Genomic DNA, 15,149 nt, shown 5'->3' on the forward strand with positions numbered 1-15,149 from the left:
AGGAGATTGGTCCGCCGTCCATGGGGACACGGGGAGCGTCGAGTTAAGATTACTTCCACCTCAGTAGAAGGGGAACCAATATTCCACTTAACCAAAACTCTACACCGCTTACCTAGCCAATGGTTTGCTTGCCTTCTGGCTTCCTTTGCCCGTGGGACAGGCAGAATCTCAGAGAAGATCGTTTGAGCATGCTTCCGAGTTCCCTGAAGTGATCAACTATCTGAGCTATATCCTGCAACGTGGTGTGATTAGTACCAAATATGAACCATCACCAGTGGATCCTTGCCTGTCGGCTTCAGAAGCCTATCCGGTCTTAGAGTGACATCTCGTCTTAGCTCTGGGAAAGCAGCACAGCACCCTGTTGTCTGCCTGTCCCTTGGTGAATGTTCTTTAGATTCTTCTGAGTACTGAACCCCCAACAAGGATTGTCTGTCTCCTTTGGATAGTTGGAGAACTTTGTGGGCAAGCTTAATATTCTTACAGGTTGGGCCAAGCTGCCAATCTCAGATGTGCCATGTACATCTGTCTGTTCCCTTGGACCAGCTGGATCTTGAGAGGTTTCTTCCACAGATTTCACGTTGAGGACCTGGTATCGATTGGAAACTTCTAGCTCTGTGGAATTCCTCCTGGTCCCCTTTTCTCTCATGGCCACAGGCTGCCCTTTCTCAGCTATCTCCAGCCACGTTGGATCTTCTGTGACCTCTTGTTTCTGGTGATTGCAAACCACCAGATCACTTCTCTGACATCCTTCCTCTCCAATTCCTTGGTGGCCAGCTCCTTTCTTCCTTGAACCTGGAGTACTGGTGTTTCCCGAACTTGGCTGTCTAGAAACTCCTCCGTGTCTCTACTTGCTCCTCCAATCCAAGAATCCTTTTCTCCAGCACAGCCACCAACATGCACTTTAGGCACCAGACAGTCCCTTCTGGTTTCAGGCAGGAAAGAAAACACGGCACATACGTTGCAGGTCACCACCATTGTTCCATGGCTGGCCATCGTGAAATTGATTATACAGCTGAACCTGGAAAAGAGAGCCTTTCACACTCCCTCCAAAACTCTCTTTTTAGCTGCCTCTGTTGCAGCTCTTGAGTTTGCCTAGCAAGTGACTTTCCTGTAACACGTCTCCCTGCTTAGCACAGCTCTGCCCCTCACGGAGCGATTAACCACTCTGGGTATGTCTATACTGCAGTTAGACACCTGTGGTTGGCTCATGCCAGCTAGCTCGGGCTAAGGGGGCTGTTGAATTGTGGTATAGATGTTCCAGGCTCAGGCTGCAGCCCGGGCTCTGGGCCTATCCTGCAATTCAAGCCCAAATGTATACACTGCAAATAAACAGCCCCTTAGCCCGAGCCCTGTAAGCTTTAGTCTGCTAGCCCAGGGCCAGCTGCGGGTTTTTACTTGCAGTGTGGACATACCCTCAGACTTCAAACGGGGGGGGCTGAACAAAGCACCAAGGATGTTACTGTCCCTTTTGATAAGAGTAAGCACAATAAATATTTCTTCTAGTGCTGTAGTTCTATAGAAAGCAAGAACGTGCCGCCGCACTGCATAGTCACTGGCTTCTACCTGTGAGGGCTGGCTCTTGCAAGGAATCTAGAAAGATGCTTCTAGAACCTCTCGGGCATGAGAAAGGTGAGGATATGGAATCCTCACCAATGCCATGGATGAAGATCTGATACTTTCCCACAGGAAATAGGTGGATTTGTTGTTTACGCTAGAGAGTGTTTAAATAATGATGCATTTTTTTCTTTTGAAATATACTTGGGAGCTTGTGTAACTGTGGATGTGAAATTTTTATAGTACGTTTTTTAAAAGAAATCTTGGGGAACCATTTGCATTCTCCTTTCTTATCCCCACCCTTTCTAATGCAGACAATGAGCACGTGTATATGGAATTATCACAGAAACTCTACAAATACTGCCCAAAGGAATGGAAGAAAGAAGCTAGCAAGGTATGACCGGGAGTTGAGTGAGAGGGGCCAGTTACTTCCTCTCTACAGATTCAGCGTTTCACATAGCTGGAGCTGTTACACCTTAGGGGAAGGTTTGAAGGGTGTATAATTTATAAGACAAAGAAGAAAATTTGAAGCATTCAAAATTAACTAAAAACGAATCAACTGTTACTGATGAGAGTGGCACAGGCTGCTCAAAAAGACTTCTTAATGTGTGTCCCCCTCTACCTGCAAAACAAGAGGGGATCTGAAGTTCTCATTAATCATTAAGTGATTTATAAATGAAAAGCTTGAGAAAATAAAGGTTACCTAGATGGCAATTGAATAATGCTGGATTGCAGGATGTTTGGGAGGCTAAATTATGGAACATTTGGGGAAACCTGGGAACTACATTGGGACCCCAGAGCATTAGCCCTCATGATCACCGGCAGATCTGTCAAAACTAGTCAATCCATATACCAAGCTCTGAGGTAGGAGATGTCAGACAGGAATGGTTAGGGGATGGTTTCTTGTAATGAGAGACAAGAGGTCACTGAAAGGAAAGCCGTGGGGGTGAGTGTGAGTTGAATCTCTACAGAAAAGTTCCAGCCTAGACAGATTCTACGGCATCTCTTGTAGGTTGTAGATAACAGGGAAAAATGCATTAAAATAACAAACTCCAAACACAACACTGGTGTCTGTGTTGTCCCCCACCCCCTTTACAGCTACTAGAAACTACTTTTTTTAAAAATTCACAGGAATCTTGCGGGGGGGGGGGTTCAGAACAACATGAATTTTTTCTCTTAATCTTTTTGCAGAATTTTCCTCAGAATTTCCCCTTGCCCCATTTTTGAAATCCAGTAACTGTTGAACACAAAACCTTTTCTGCTTTGAAACGGAAACTGAAGCTTTCTCATTTTGAGAAATAACCTCCCCTGTGACTAACCTGGCCATATGAAATTGGCAACTCAGAAAAAGATGCATGAAAAATGAAGGGATAAAATATATCAAACAGCCAACAGGGTAAATATTTTTCCCTTGGAAGTTTTCCAAAAAAAAGGAACATTTTGAAAACTTCAAAACATTTTTATGAAAAATGTCCAATTTAGAAAAACAGCCAGACTTTGATCTACATTGTTCCACTAGCTCCACCTTCTCTGGTTTCGTGGATGTGGTGGTCATGATAAATTTTGCACTGAGAGAACCTGATACAGGACATCAAATATTGCATTATCTTTCTGATTTCACAGCAAACTTTGCAAAAAAAGTATATTCTCAATGGTTTCTTTATGTCCTCTGTGGAAGGAACTCTGAATATTTTCTCTCCATTACAGGGCATTGACCAATTTGGTCCCCCGATGATTATCCACTTTCGAGTGCAATATTATGTGGAAAATGGCAGACTGATCAGGTAAGGGAAAAATATTCCAAAAGAATGCCTTTTTGCACCAAAAAATGCTGTGGTGTTAATGGAAAAAATAGAAAATATCTTGGCTTATTTCTTTTTGGTTAGAGTAAGCAAAGGCAGGTGCTGTGAGAGTTCATTGCATGTATTGTAATTTTGTCATAGACACTCAGTAACAGCGGATTGCTAGAAAAATTATTTGTAACTAGCCTTTACTCACTCAATTTCATATTTCTATCCTTATAAAGATTAACATTAGCAAAGTGCTCCTCTGTGGCTGGTCTGAGCGGGGAGAAATGGTTTTGTTTTTTACTTTAGCAAAATACAATGAGTCTTTTGTGATATAGTTTGAGCAGGTTGGTTTACAACATATTGTATTTTTCCACTGTATAGCAAAAAGCAGACAGAATTCAGCTTTTGTTCAATTAACAATCTATGCCACCGAGCCAAACTTTCCAAAAAGAAGGGTGATGTGGCTCATCCCAAAAATGCATGTAGACGTGCGCCCGTGATTGGGCCTGCGTTTTACTATAGCAGCACGTGCACAAGCTAGTATTGCCGTAGCTATCCGTTTGCTTGTTGTATAGCCTCCTCTATCCTATTAGCCAATGTGTGCCTGCAGTTGGGTGTGCATATTTGTGTGAGCAACTTCTGCACACCCCTACCTCTTGGAAATTGGGGGTTCTATCAGTGTAAGTCCTTGATAACCGGCGCTACTGAAATGTGTAAATAAGCCCGTTTGCAAGGTCTGGGGCTGTGTGAGATCAGACTGTCACCCGAAGATGTCAGGAATAGGTAAATAGGTATGTGCAGTAGCTAAAACTGCAGTATGTTCCTCCTGTTAAGCTAGTCACTGCTTAGAAATATGGTAGAGTCTCCTCCAGCACAGGTCAGAGCTGAGCTGTTTTCAAGTATTTTACTTGCCAACCGTAAGAGTGACTGGCTAGCAGCTTCAGTCCCAGAGGTACAAGAAAGGTAGAGAACTACTGTGATTGTGTTTAGGGTTTGCAGACTACTGGGAATGGCTATTTTAATTCGAGTGGGAAATTGTTCACTAAAGAAAACACAGGAAAATGCCTAAGAACCTGAATCAGTTCTGTATTGTTTACATGAACTTTTCACTGTATTTATATAGATGGGCAACCCCCTGTCCTTTGCACAGGCAGTACCCACACAGATGTGTGCACAACAGAAAACCCTGACCTAGGAATTCTTTAGTGGTGACTTCCTCTGCTACGATAGGATTCTGTGGTGTTCGTGTAGTTTCTCTAGGGTAGGGTTACCGTACGTCTGAGTTTTCCTGGACATTGCTTCTTGTTTGATCCTCCGCTGTCTGTCCAGGCGGATTTTTCAAATAGGAGGCAATGTCCCGTGTTTTTTGTGGCGCAAACGTTGCAGATCCAGAAAGACCCCCCCATTGGTCTGCTTCCCGATAGGTCCCTCCTCTGCATCTGATTGGTCCTTTGCAGCTGCTGGATGCTGCCATCCAGGCCCCAGCTCCCAGCCCTGGGGATGGGGAGAGCCCCACGGGGAGGGCATTGACTGACAGCCGTCACTGTGGACCGGGTCTGCGCCAGCCACCATGAAAGGGAGCGACGCTGCCCCCCAACTCAGGAGTGAGGCCCCAGGTCCGAGCTCCTTAATAACGTGCGGGTGAATGTAGAGCCATTAAAAGATGCTGGCTCTGTCAGTAGCAGCCTCCAGACCCGAAGGAGCCCCAGTCTCGGCGCACGGCAGGGCATCCTCCGCACGAGCCTGTCTCTCATTGCTGCTCCTTGGACCTGACCCTCTTCCCCTGGCAGCACAGCACCCTCCTTGCAAGGAGAGGTAGAAACCAGAGCCAGAGCTAACATGACCACAAGCACCTGGCTGCACCAGACACCCCTTTCCCTCTCCTCTCGTACCTGCCCAGTGTGCACAGACGTAAGGGTGCCTGCGCCCCCCGATCCCCACGGTCCTGTGCTCAGGCAAGTCCTGCCTGTACTCAGCCAACCCAGAGACACCATGGGGAGGGGAGGAAGGCAGGTGCTGAGAGAGACCCACTGGAGCAGTGGATGAGACGGGTCTGGGGGGCAGCTAAGTTCTGAGTAAGTTGGGAGGGGGACGTGGGAATCAGGCAGGATCCCTAGCTCCAATTCCTTCCCTAAGCTGTCCCCACCACATCAGTGCCCATAAGCGGCCATCCTGCTCCCCCAGTTCCTCCCTGCAATCCCCGGCCTCCTTTCTCAGCATCCTTGCTGGGCACCCCCGAATCAGCTGTGAGCTCTGCTCCCAGCCTCAGCTCCCTCCCTGCACTGGCGGGCCCCGCTGCCCTCTCCTCAGATGCCCTCCCTTGAGTGTCCTTCACGCCAGCGCCTCGTGCTAGCTGCCTCGCTGGGGTCCGAGTCCCAGGCAGAGCCTCTGAGGCGTATTGAAGGCTGGAGACTCTGCCCCGCCCTCCGGCGGGGAGCTCTGAGATGGGGCCGGTGAAGAATGTAGCCCAGAGACGCATTTGGCCCCTGTGTAGCTTCCCAGACGCCCGTCGCCCCAGCGTTTGGAAATGACTTGGTTTTGCAGGGGGAAAGGTGCTGGAGGTGGCAGCGTGCTGCTGAGCAGCCTGCTCTGCATCAGGGGCCCGTGGTCCGCGGGGCAGGTTCGTTCTGTCGTGCAGGCGCTCACGGTTCTGCTTTTCTTCTCTCTCCGCAGTGACAGAACAGCCAGGTACTATTATTACTGGCACCTGAGAAAACAAGTGCTGCATTCCCAGTGTGTGCTGCGCGAGGAGGCCTACTTCCTGCTGGCAGCCTTCGCGCTGCAGGCCGACCTGGGGAACTTCAAAAGGAACAAGCACTATGGGAAATACTTCGAGCCGGAGGCTTACTTCCCTGCATGGGTACGTGCCAGGGGCTGTGCCGTCTCGTGTGCCTCCGTGTGCACGACTGCCTTCTTCCCTCACTCGTTTCCAAAGGCGGAGGGAATGCGACGTGCATTGGGACGAGAAGTGCTGTAAATGGGAGCTTGGTAGGGGAGAGGGAACCCAAGCGGTCGTAGCTGCCGGTAGCATCGTTTTGATCCACTCCACGTGGCAGGATCCCGCGTCAGGGCAGGGGTGGAAGGTGGGTATGTTTGTGCATAGTGGGAAATGCATGCTGGGCAAGTGAGGGGGCTCAGCACAGGGTCTGAACGCAGATGCTGTGCTTGGGCGTCAGGGTTGCGGTGTTTCTCCTTCATCACAATGCTCGCTGTTTGTTGTCCGAAGACGCCTAGGGGGGATTATGTACCAGGGCGGCCTATGGTAGCAGGGGGCTGGACTTGATGACCAAGAAGATCCCTGCCTGGCCTATGTTCCTGCTATGTTCAGTGCACTCAGATTTCCGGAGAGAGGGAAGGGCTCTCAGCAGCGAGACTGCAAAGGCCTGCGGACTAAGCCACGGGCTGGTGGGAACTCGGCAGCACACGGCTGGGCCAGGTAGCCCAAAGCAAGGGCCTGCTTCCCCCGGAGCGGCAATGGATGGACTAGAGTCTGTGTACGGATAGTAATAGAGAGTGGTGTGGGCTGCAGGGATGGCAGGCATGTGCACACTCGGGTCCTCTACCCGCACACACCCCATTGCCCTGCAGGGTCAGCTGGGCCTGTGCTGAGCTGGCCAGGTCTTGCTCCACCACCCAGCCATCGCTGGATTGCCAGAGCTCCAGATCTGAGTCCCTGCTTCTCCCGCCCTCGGCACAGCTGCTTGTGTGTCCCTCCAGAGGTGAAGGGAGCAGCCCAGTGTGCTGAGAGGGGCCGTTCGGCCCCAGCTCGTTTGGGGGCTCTGGTGGGTGGGGGGTTTGTGTGGTTCTTCGGCTTTCCGGAGAGAGTGAGTCGTCTCCTCCTGCACTCTGCCCATCACCGCCCGCGTGGCTCCTGGGTCGCGCTCCTGTCTTCACATAGAGTGGCAGGTGCTGTTAAGACCATACTCTGACAGTAGGTGCAAGAGGTCCATTTCCTGCTGTATTGTTTGATCACGTGTAGCCTGTGGCTGTAGTGTGGCTAGCTGATAGGTGGTGGTGTCGTTATTGGGTAGGATCCATGCAGGACACACTCAGGAGGAGGCTGCAGCCCTGCCTTGGAGATGTTTACGGTCTGTAACCTGTGCGACCATGGAAGCTCTGTCCAGAGCAGAGAGTCCCCAGTGGTACTACAGGACCAGCATAATCTACAGATCAGATCGTGCCGTCCAGCTGGAAAGCCACACCCTGAATTTGTTTTAATGGGTTTAAAATGGTACATAAGGAAGCCTACAGGAATGTACCTTGCTCAAGCTGCCAACCTCCCGGCCCAGCCGTTTCCTCTGGCAGCCCCCTTCCTGCATGGCCATGGCGCAGGCGGTGTGAATCTTCTTCTCCTTTCTCTGCATCGCTCCCTGCAGCAGAAGCCAGCCGGGGTGCACGTAACCAAAAGTCAAGATGGGGCCAGCCTTTGTCCTGCACCAGAAAACAGGTGTGAAGTTCAAGGGACACAGTCTATGTGTGAGTCGCGTTTCAGTCCTCGAATGTTGTCGTACCGGCACCTGCTGCAGTTACCAGAGTGCGGTCGCTGAGAGACGCTGGTGGGGGAAAACGTCATCGCTCTCCATTTAGTCAGTTGGGTTTTTCACAGCACCTTGTGTATAGTCAGTTTCACTGTTTTCTCATTTAGAAGCCCTGGTCCAGAAAAGCCCTTGACTTTTAAGTATGCAAGTGGTCCACTGGGACTACTCAGGTGCTTACATTGAGCACGGGCTTAACTGCATTACTGGAATGGGCCCTTAGTCAGTTTCCCCTTTGTTGAAAAGACTAATAAACATCAGCAGGGGAGCACCAATGCCTTCATAAAACCCTGCTAGGGTGATTTTTAAATGCCAGGTGATACTATTTAAAGGGAGCTCTACCAGAAACAGATTTTTTTTATTATTATTATTATTTAGTTAAAGCAAATTGTTATAAACATGTCAGGCTTGTGGCCTTTTTAGCAGTTCTTTGGGATTCTTCATGGCTCTTCAGCTGCATCCAACCTGCGTGTATCATGCCCTCGAGTCTTGCAAACCCTTATGCACATAGGTAACTTTACCCCTGTGCATGTTCGCAGGAGCGGGGCCTTACTTTGATTAGTGCACAGATGGTTATTTCTCGTTGCCTGTGGGTTAACGTGGCCACTTGCCGTCTCCGATGTGCTTTGCTGGCTGGTTGTGAGCTTTTGCTGCATGTTAAAACACTCCAGATGACACCTCCTAGTGAAGACATGAGTGCACTCACAGTGTAGGCTGATTACACACTTAGAGCAGGGTTGAGCCAGTGTTTCCATTCCAAACCTCCCTTTTCAGGAGCTTACATCTCACCTGATTTGAAAGTGCATCAGGATGGAACAGTGTATCCAAGCCTTCAGCCCAGCTGGGAGTTCTTTAAACCCTTTATAGAACTGTCAACAGCCTGCAGACAAATGAGCTCTTTTCTCGCTGTCCCTGCTCCCTTGAAAATGAACAGAAGTGATATGTAACCCGTCTGTAACACCTGACAAGTGTAAACTGTCACACTGCATCCATTAACTAATCGCTCATGTGCCACAACAGGAACAATCCCATTTTACACTTAGGGAAACCGAGGCAGGTGAGCAGTGACACTCACTCAAGGCCATATAGTGACTAAAAGGCAGAGCTCAAGGCTGCCTCTCCCTGGGCCGCTTCCTATCCTCCACCTCCCACCCAAAGCCTTGAAGTCTGAGGCAAGGTAGTAAAGGAAAAGCAAACAGCGGCAGCTGCAGCCTCACAAGGCTCAGCAGGCAGGCATTCCTCCCAGCCAATGGGTTCTGCCGCACCCTCCCTCAGGAGCTCTCAGGGTGGGTCTCTGCCCTGCCCTGTCTGGCCCCTTCTGAGTTGTCTGGTTCCCTTTTAAGCTCCGCCTCCAACTGGGGCCAGCCATGGAGGGATAGAGGGTGGCGTTTAGGGTGACCAGATGTCCCGATTTTTTAAAGGGACAGCCCTGATATTTGAGGCTTTTTCTTATATAGAAGCCTATTATCCCCCACCCCCTGTCCCGATTTTTCACACTTGCTGTCTGGTCACCCTAGTGGAGTTGTCTGGGCCCAGAGCTGTTCCTTAACCCCTTCAGTTCTGGAGTGGGGTTTATACACCCTGTCACAGTGCCCCCACTGTACCACTGCTGTACGTCTGTCCTGAACGCAGGGCAGTATGGCGAGTAGAGCTCTTCACAACGGCTTTTCATGAAAATGGAAACTTCCATGGGAAATATCCCATTTCGATGCCTTTTGGTGAGGGCATGCGGGAGGCTCATTGAGGGATGAAAAATTTTCAGCAACTATCTCGAATCCTTCTCAGAGCTCTTCCCCACGCCCCGTCAATACGTCAACGTCCTTTCTGAAGTGTGGGCGCCACAACTGGACGCAGTGTTGCAGTAGTGGCCTCGCTGGTGCCATTTGCAGTGTTAACACCTGCCTGCTTCTAGTCAATATGCCCCTGCTTATGCTTCCAAAGTTTGCATTTGCTCTTCAGCCATCACCCTGGAAAATCATCTTCAGCCGCTGTCCACCCTGACCATCAAGTGACTCGTTGGTGTCAATGGTTTTGCAGTAGCCATTGGATGTTAAAGATGTAGGCACTGTTGTCCCTGTTGATTGCTGACCTTATTCTCTTGAACAGAGCTCACTGGTGTTGGCCAACTCCCGATTTAGCTGAAGAGTAAATACTTTGTTTTCTTAGCCCAGAGTCACTGCATGTCCCTCACAGCATCTAAAAAATCACTTCTGACAGTTTTTAGTACACTGGGGTGTACTTAAATGGGCGGAATTTAGCCAACTGGTCTCATAACCAGTTGCTGAAATGCTTGACGATCCCAGCCTTAAAGCGTTACCAAGGAGCCTAAGGGAGTTAGGCACTCAGATCACATGGAGTTTTAGTGGGATCTGGGGGGTTGACTTTGAAATCGCTAGCCAAAAATGGAAGTAAAAATCTGCTTTGGGGGAGTCAGTCCTATTTCTTGCACACTAGGATAATCCCGCTGCAACGTTGTGAGTTCCCAAGAGCTTTGTTAAAGTGTAGGTCACTCTGTGCTCGTAGGTGCTTTGTCCTTTTTCTTTGTTAAGAAGGGGGCAATAAGCTGTTTGAAAAATGGTCATGAATAACTGTCTGTAGTGGATCACTATGCTTCTCTTTGTGAACACTAAGGCCTTATCTACTGTGATAGACCCAGGCCAGTTGGGAACAGCAGAGTAGTAGAAGGGAGATATACCGGACACTGGATAAGTAGTTTTCTGTTCCCTGAGTGACCAGAGCAGGGGCTGCTCCAGACTAATGAGAACTCCTGACTCCAATTAACCTGCTAAGAATCAGGTGAGGCTGTTAAGGACCTGACTCTAATTAAGGCCCCTCTGATGCTATAAAGGGGCTCACTCCAGTCAGGCCAGGGGGAGCCAGGGAGCCAGAGGAGAGGAAGTGCATGCGAGGAATTGGGAGCAAGAGGCGCAAGAAGCCGAGAGTGAGTAGGCATCCTGCTGGAGGACTGAGAAGTACAAGCGTTATCAGACATCAGGAGGAAGGTCCAGTGGTGAGGATAAAGGTGTTGTGAGGAGGCCATGGGGAAGTAGCCCAGGGAGTTGTAGTTGTTATGCAGCGGTTACAGGAGGCACTCTGGACAGCTGCAATCCACAGGGCCCTTGCCTGGAACCTGGAGTAGAGGGTGGGCCCGGGTTCCCCCCAAACCTCCCAACTCCTGAGCAAACACAGGAGGAATTGACCTGGACTGTGGCTTTTACCAGAGGGGAAGGTCTCTGGGCTGTTTCCTGACCCACAGGGTAAATCTGTGAGGCGAGCAAATCCACCAGTAAGCGCAGGACCCACCAAGGTAGAGGAGGAACTTTGTCACACTACACAAGGAAAGGTTTGCCAGTACAGCTGTATTGGTAAATCCTCCGAGTGGAGATGCAGCTTATAAAAGTTCTTTTGCTGGTATAACTATACCACTTCCCCAAACAAACTGCATTGTATCGCCAAAAGGACTTTTTTGCTGCATCTACACTAGGGCTTTTTCTGGCGGTTAGGAGTGTAGGGTTTTTTTTATACTTAACCAACACAGCTGGTTAAATGAGGCCGAAGGGCAAAGCTCTTCTTCAGATCCACACGTGCTTATCTCTGACCAGGGCTTTCAGACTGAGTGACATCCAAGTGAAGTGCTCAGCTGGGACTGTTTAGAGTCTGCTAAATACCTAAGTAGGCTTTCTGAGAGCCTCGCCTGCTTCCCTGTCTCAGAGGGCAGGGCTCAAGAACAGCCCTTCGCACTATGATATTTATCCACATTTTACCACCTGAAAATTGCTTAAATGAAGTCCTTTCCAGGAGCACACTTGCTGCCAGTGAAATAACTGACTGCTTTCTCGGAGGTGGAGTCTATGGAGAGTGGCCACATCTCTGCATACAAATACTGAGCGATTGTTAATGTAAAGATCTCTGTGCAAACTTTCGCATCCAGAGAACCTTGTGTGCACTGTGAACATCCTGGAAGAGTCCAACTCTGTAAGAATAGAAAATAAAAACACACACCTCCCCACTCCCGTGGTTTAGCCTCTTTTTGCCAGAGGATGTTGTGAAGGCCAAGACTGTAACAGGGTTCAAAGAAGAACTAGATAAATTCATGGAGGATAGGGTCCATCAGTGGCTATTAGCCAGGATGGGCAGGGACAGTGTCCCTAGCCTGTTCACCAGAAGCTGGGAATGGGTAACAAGAGATGGATCACTTGGTAAGTAGCTGTTCTGTTCATTTCCTCTGGGGGAACCTGGCATCAGTGGTGAAGCCAGGTTTTAGCAGCAGGGGGAGCGAACACACAAAAAAAGGCGCCACCCGCCGCGAAGGAAAAAGAGAGAGAAAAACCGCAACTGACCCGGAGCGGCTAAAGGACTCACCGCCGAAGTGCCACTGAAGACCCGGAGCGCCGCCGGGTGAGTAAAAGTTAAAAAGGCGCCACTTTTCTGCTCAGTGGCAGCAGCCGCCACTCCAGCTCCCCCCAAGCTGTGCTACTGCAGGACACTGGGCTAGATGTACCTTTGGTCTGACCCAGTGTGGCCGTTCTTATGTTCTAACTGTTCTATATCCATATGTCTTAGTCCAGCCTCTGAAATTGCAGAGGATAAAACCCACTACTCAGCATGAATATAGTCTATAGCCACTTATAATGGCCATTAATGTAAGGTGATCTTCTAGAATTTCAGTCTGTCGGGGTGATACGTCGTGAGAGAACGGTACCATTTTATTATGTTGCTAGATCAAATTCTGCCTTGAACTTACCTCTCTGAAACTCCATTGACTAGTGGGACTGTATGGATGAATGGGAGAGTGAGGGAACAAAACAGGATTTCTTCCCCAAAACGTCCAAGGGCGTTGGCGCAAATTGCCATAGGCATGTCATTGGAGTGGAAGGTCTCTCTGTCTCTCTCAGGCTTGGTCTGTGCTATGAAGTTCTGCTAGCAGAGCAGTTAGCTAAGCTTGTGAAAAATTCACCCCCCACCCCCCAAGCAACAGAGCGGTGCTGTCAGAGCGCCTACTGTAGGCACACCCAAGCTGGAAGAAGAGTGCTTTCGCCGGCGTAGCTAACGCCGGGCGGGACTTTGGTGTTGGTATTGTATCGACAGATGTGGCTGCAGTAAGGGGCTATGCCAGCCTAGCATGCACACTGTGGAGTACAACGTGCTGGCAGTGCCGTGAGGCAGCGTGGTGACCGTCTGCCGCTGAAAAGCAGGTGCATGGCCAGCCTCGAATGCCACAGTCCCTTATTGCTGGTTTTCGGGGACCTAACCTCCTGGCTGCAGTAAACGTGAATGGAGAAGAGAGCCCGTGCTTGGCATTTCATGATGTTGGAGCCGTTGGACGATTTCAGGATCATCTGTCAGGTTGTTTGTTGAGGCTCAGCATCCTGCAGCAGAAGCACCAGTGATGTTCTGGTAATACCCCCACTACATCTGGCAGCCAGAATGAATGGAGAAAACGGCAATCCTCCGGGGCAGCCATGTTGGACCTAGTGGTTGGAGTGTGGGTCTGGGAGTGGGGAGTGTTCTATCCCCGACACTGCCTGTTAACCCCTCCATTCCTGCTTCCACACCTGCAAAATGGGGGTGACTGGTAGCTGCCTGCATCAAGGCTGTGACTGTTCAGGGCCATGGAAGTGCCAGGTGGTGGTATAAGTGAGTGGAAGCCCCAGGCATGTGGCTCGCTTGGTTAAACGCTGCGTTCTACATGGTTCGGAAGGGAGCTCGGAGCCTTTTCACAGCCAGGGTCTGGGCTTTGCAAACGTGCTTTTGTGATTGGGAGGAATTTCGTCCCTGTGTAGGAACAGATCCACTGAGGAGTAATAGCCCCCTCGCTTTGGCTAAGCGATGTGCAAACCCTGACTAATGAATCCTTGCGACAACCTCCTGGGCTGAGCTCCTGGGAAAATCTGGCCCAATTGTGGGAGCTGAACTTGTCTGTGGCCTGACCCAAAGCCTGTTGGAGTCAGGGGTTGGGTCTCTCTGTTGACTGGTGCACTTTGAACCAGGCCCTGTGTGCTGCCTTGCTCTCCCCACCACCCCAGAGCTTTTAGAAACTTCCCCCGGCAGGTGGTCCCTCTACCCTCGGCAGAAGAGAGGTTTAAGGACACCTGGCCCAGGAGAGAGGGAGAGCAGGTCGTCCTATAGATTTATAGCATTAAAGGCCAGGAGGGCCTGTTAGATCGGCTAGTCTGACCCGCTCCGGGGCACAGGCCATGCAGGGGCCTGCACCAGCCTCTGTCCGACTGGAGATGGGTGGAGGGCGAGGCCCAGGCAGTGATGGGGAAAGGCTAGCACTCTGTGGCGGTTTCCTTCCTATATCTCCGGGGCACTCAGTGCTCCAGCCACCCTTTCCCCGTCCCTCTGGGATCAGTGCTGCTGGTGCGTTATCCCTAAGGCGGGGGCTGGGTCTCTTTGCCCCTGTCCAGCTCTGGGCAGCTGGAGGTGAAATAAAGCCTGCTGAGCCGGGGAACTTGCTTGGCAGCACCCCGGGGAGGAGTCTGTTACGCCCCGGTCTGGCTTTAAAACTCTGGACAGTGGATCTGCTTTAATACTTCGCTGTTGCCCATGATTTTGTTTCCTCGGTGCTAAGTAACAGCTCCTTAGCTGTACAGCGCTAGCGGGAGGAGCTCAGTGGCTTCCCAGTGTTGCTGGTTCAGCCGCAGAACATGGTGACAGATGGTAGCCGGAAGGATGGGCAGTAGCCTGTGGCTTAGGAGACCAGGGTTCCATTCCCTCCTCTGACACAGACTTCTTGTGTGAGCCTGGGCAAGTCACTTATTCTCTCTGCTGCTGTTCCCCATAGGGACATTAGCCCTGCCCTGCCTCACAGGGGAATTGTGAGGTGCTCAGATATTGTGCAAATATCTGAGAGCAATAGACTAACAGGTGGTACAATAGGTCATCACCCCACATGGAAACCTAACTTTAAAAAAATAGTTCCTGTTTTCCTGCCTCTCAGAAGCAGCAGGCCAGTTGCAGGCTGCTGCTTTCATTCCCAAGAGCAGGCACTGACTGGTGTCTCTTGATTTTCTTCAAACAGGTGCTGACAAAGAGAGGGAAAGACTACATCGTAAAGCACATTCCAAACATGCACAAAGATCAGTTTGCACTCACAGCCTCCGAAGCACATCTTAAATATATTAAGGAGGCAGTCCGGCTGGATGATGTCGCTGTTCATTACTACAGATTGTATAAGGTGAGAGAGGGCGGCAGATCTGGAGGGCAGATGATATGCTTTTGATTTGGGGCGCTTTTTATTAAAAAGGACAGCTGCTGAATAATTTCT

General features: G+C 50.2%; 1 protein-coding gene across 3 annotated transcripts in view; it reads left to right on the plus strand.

Moving 5' to 3' along the window:
• Positions 1–15,149, plus strand: part of FRMD6 (FERM domain containing 6) — a 72,431-nt gene that overhangs the window by 36,313 nt on the left and 20,969 nt on the right. For all 3 annotated transcript variants that reach the window (XM_045016127.1, XM_045016124.1, XM_045016126.1), the window contains 4 exons: positions 1,869–1,948; positions 3,262–3,338; positions 6,018–6,204; positions 14,904–15,059. In XM_045016127.1, coding sequence (XP_044872062.1) covers positions 1,869–1,948; positions 3,262–3,338; positions 6,018–6,204; positions 14,904–15,059 — 500 coding nt within the window. The remainder of the gene's footprint in view (positions 1–1,868; positions 1,949–3,261; positions 3,339–6,017; positions 6,205–14,903; positions 15,060–15,149) is intronic.

Source organism: Mauremys mutica, chromosome 4, assembly GCF_020497125.1.
Source record: "Mauremys mutica isolate MM-2020 ecotype Southern chromosome 4, ASM2049712v1, whole genome shotgun sequence".
In the NCBI taxonomy this organism is placed as follows: Eukaryota; Metazoa; Chordata; order Testudines; family Geoemydidae; genus Mauremys; species Mauremys mutica.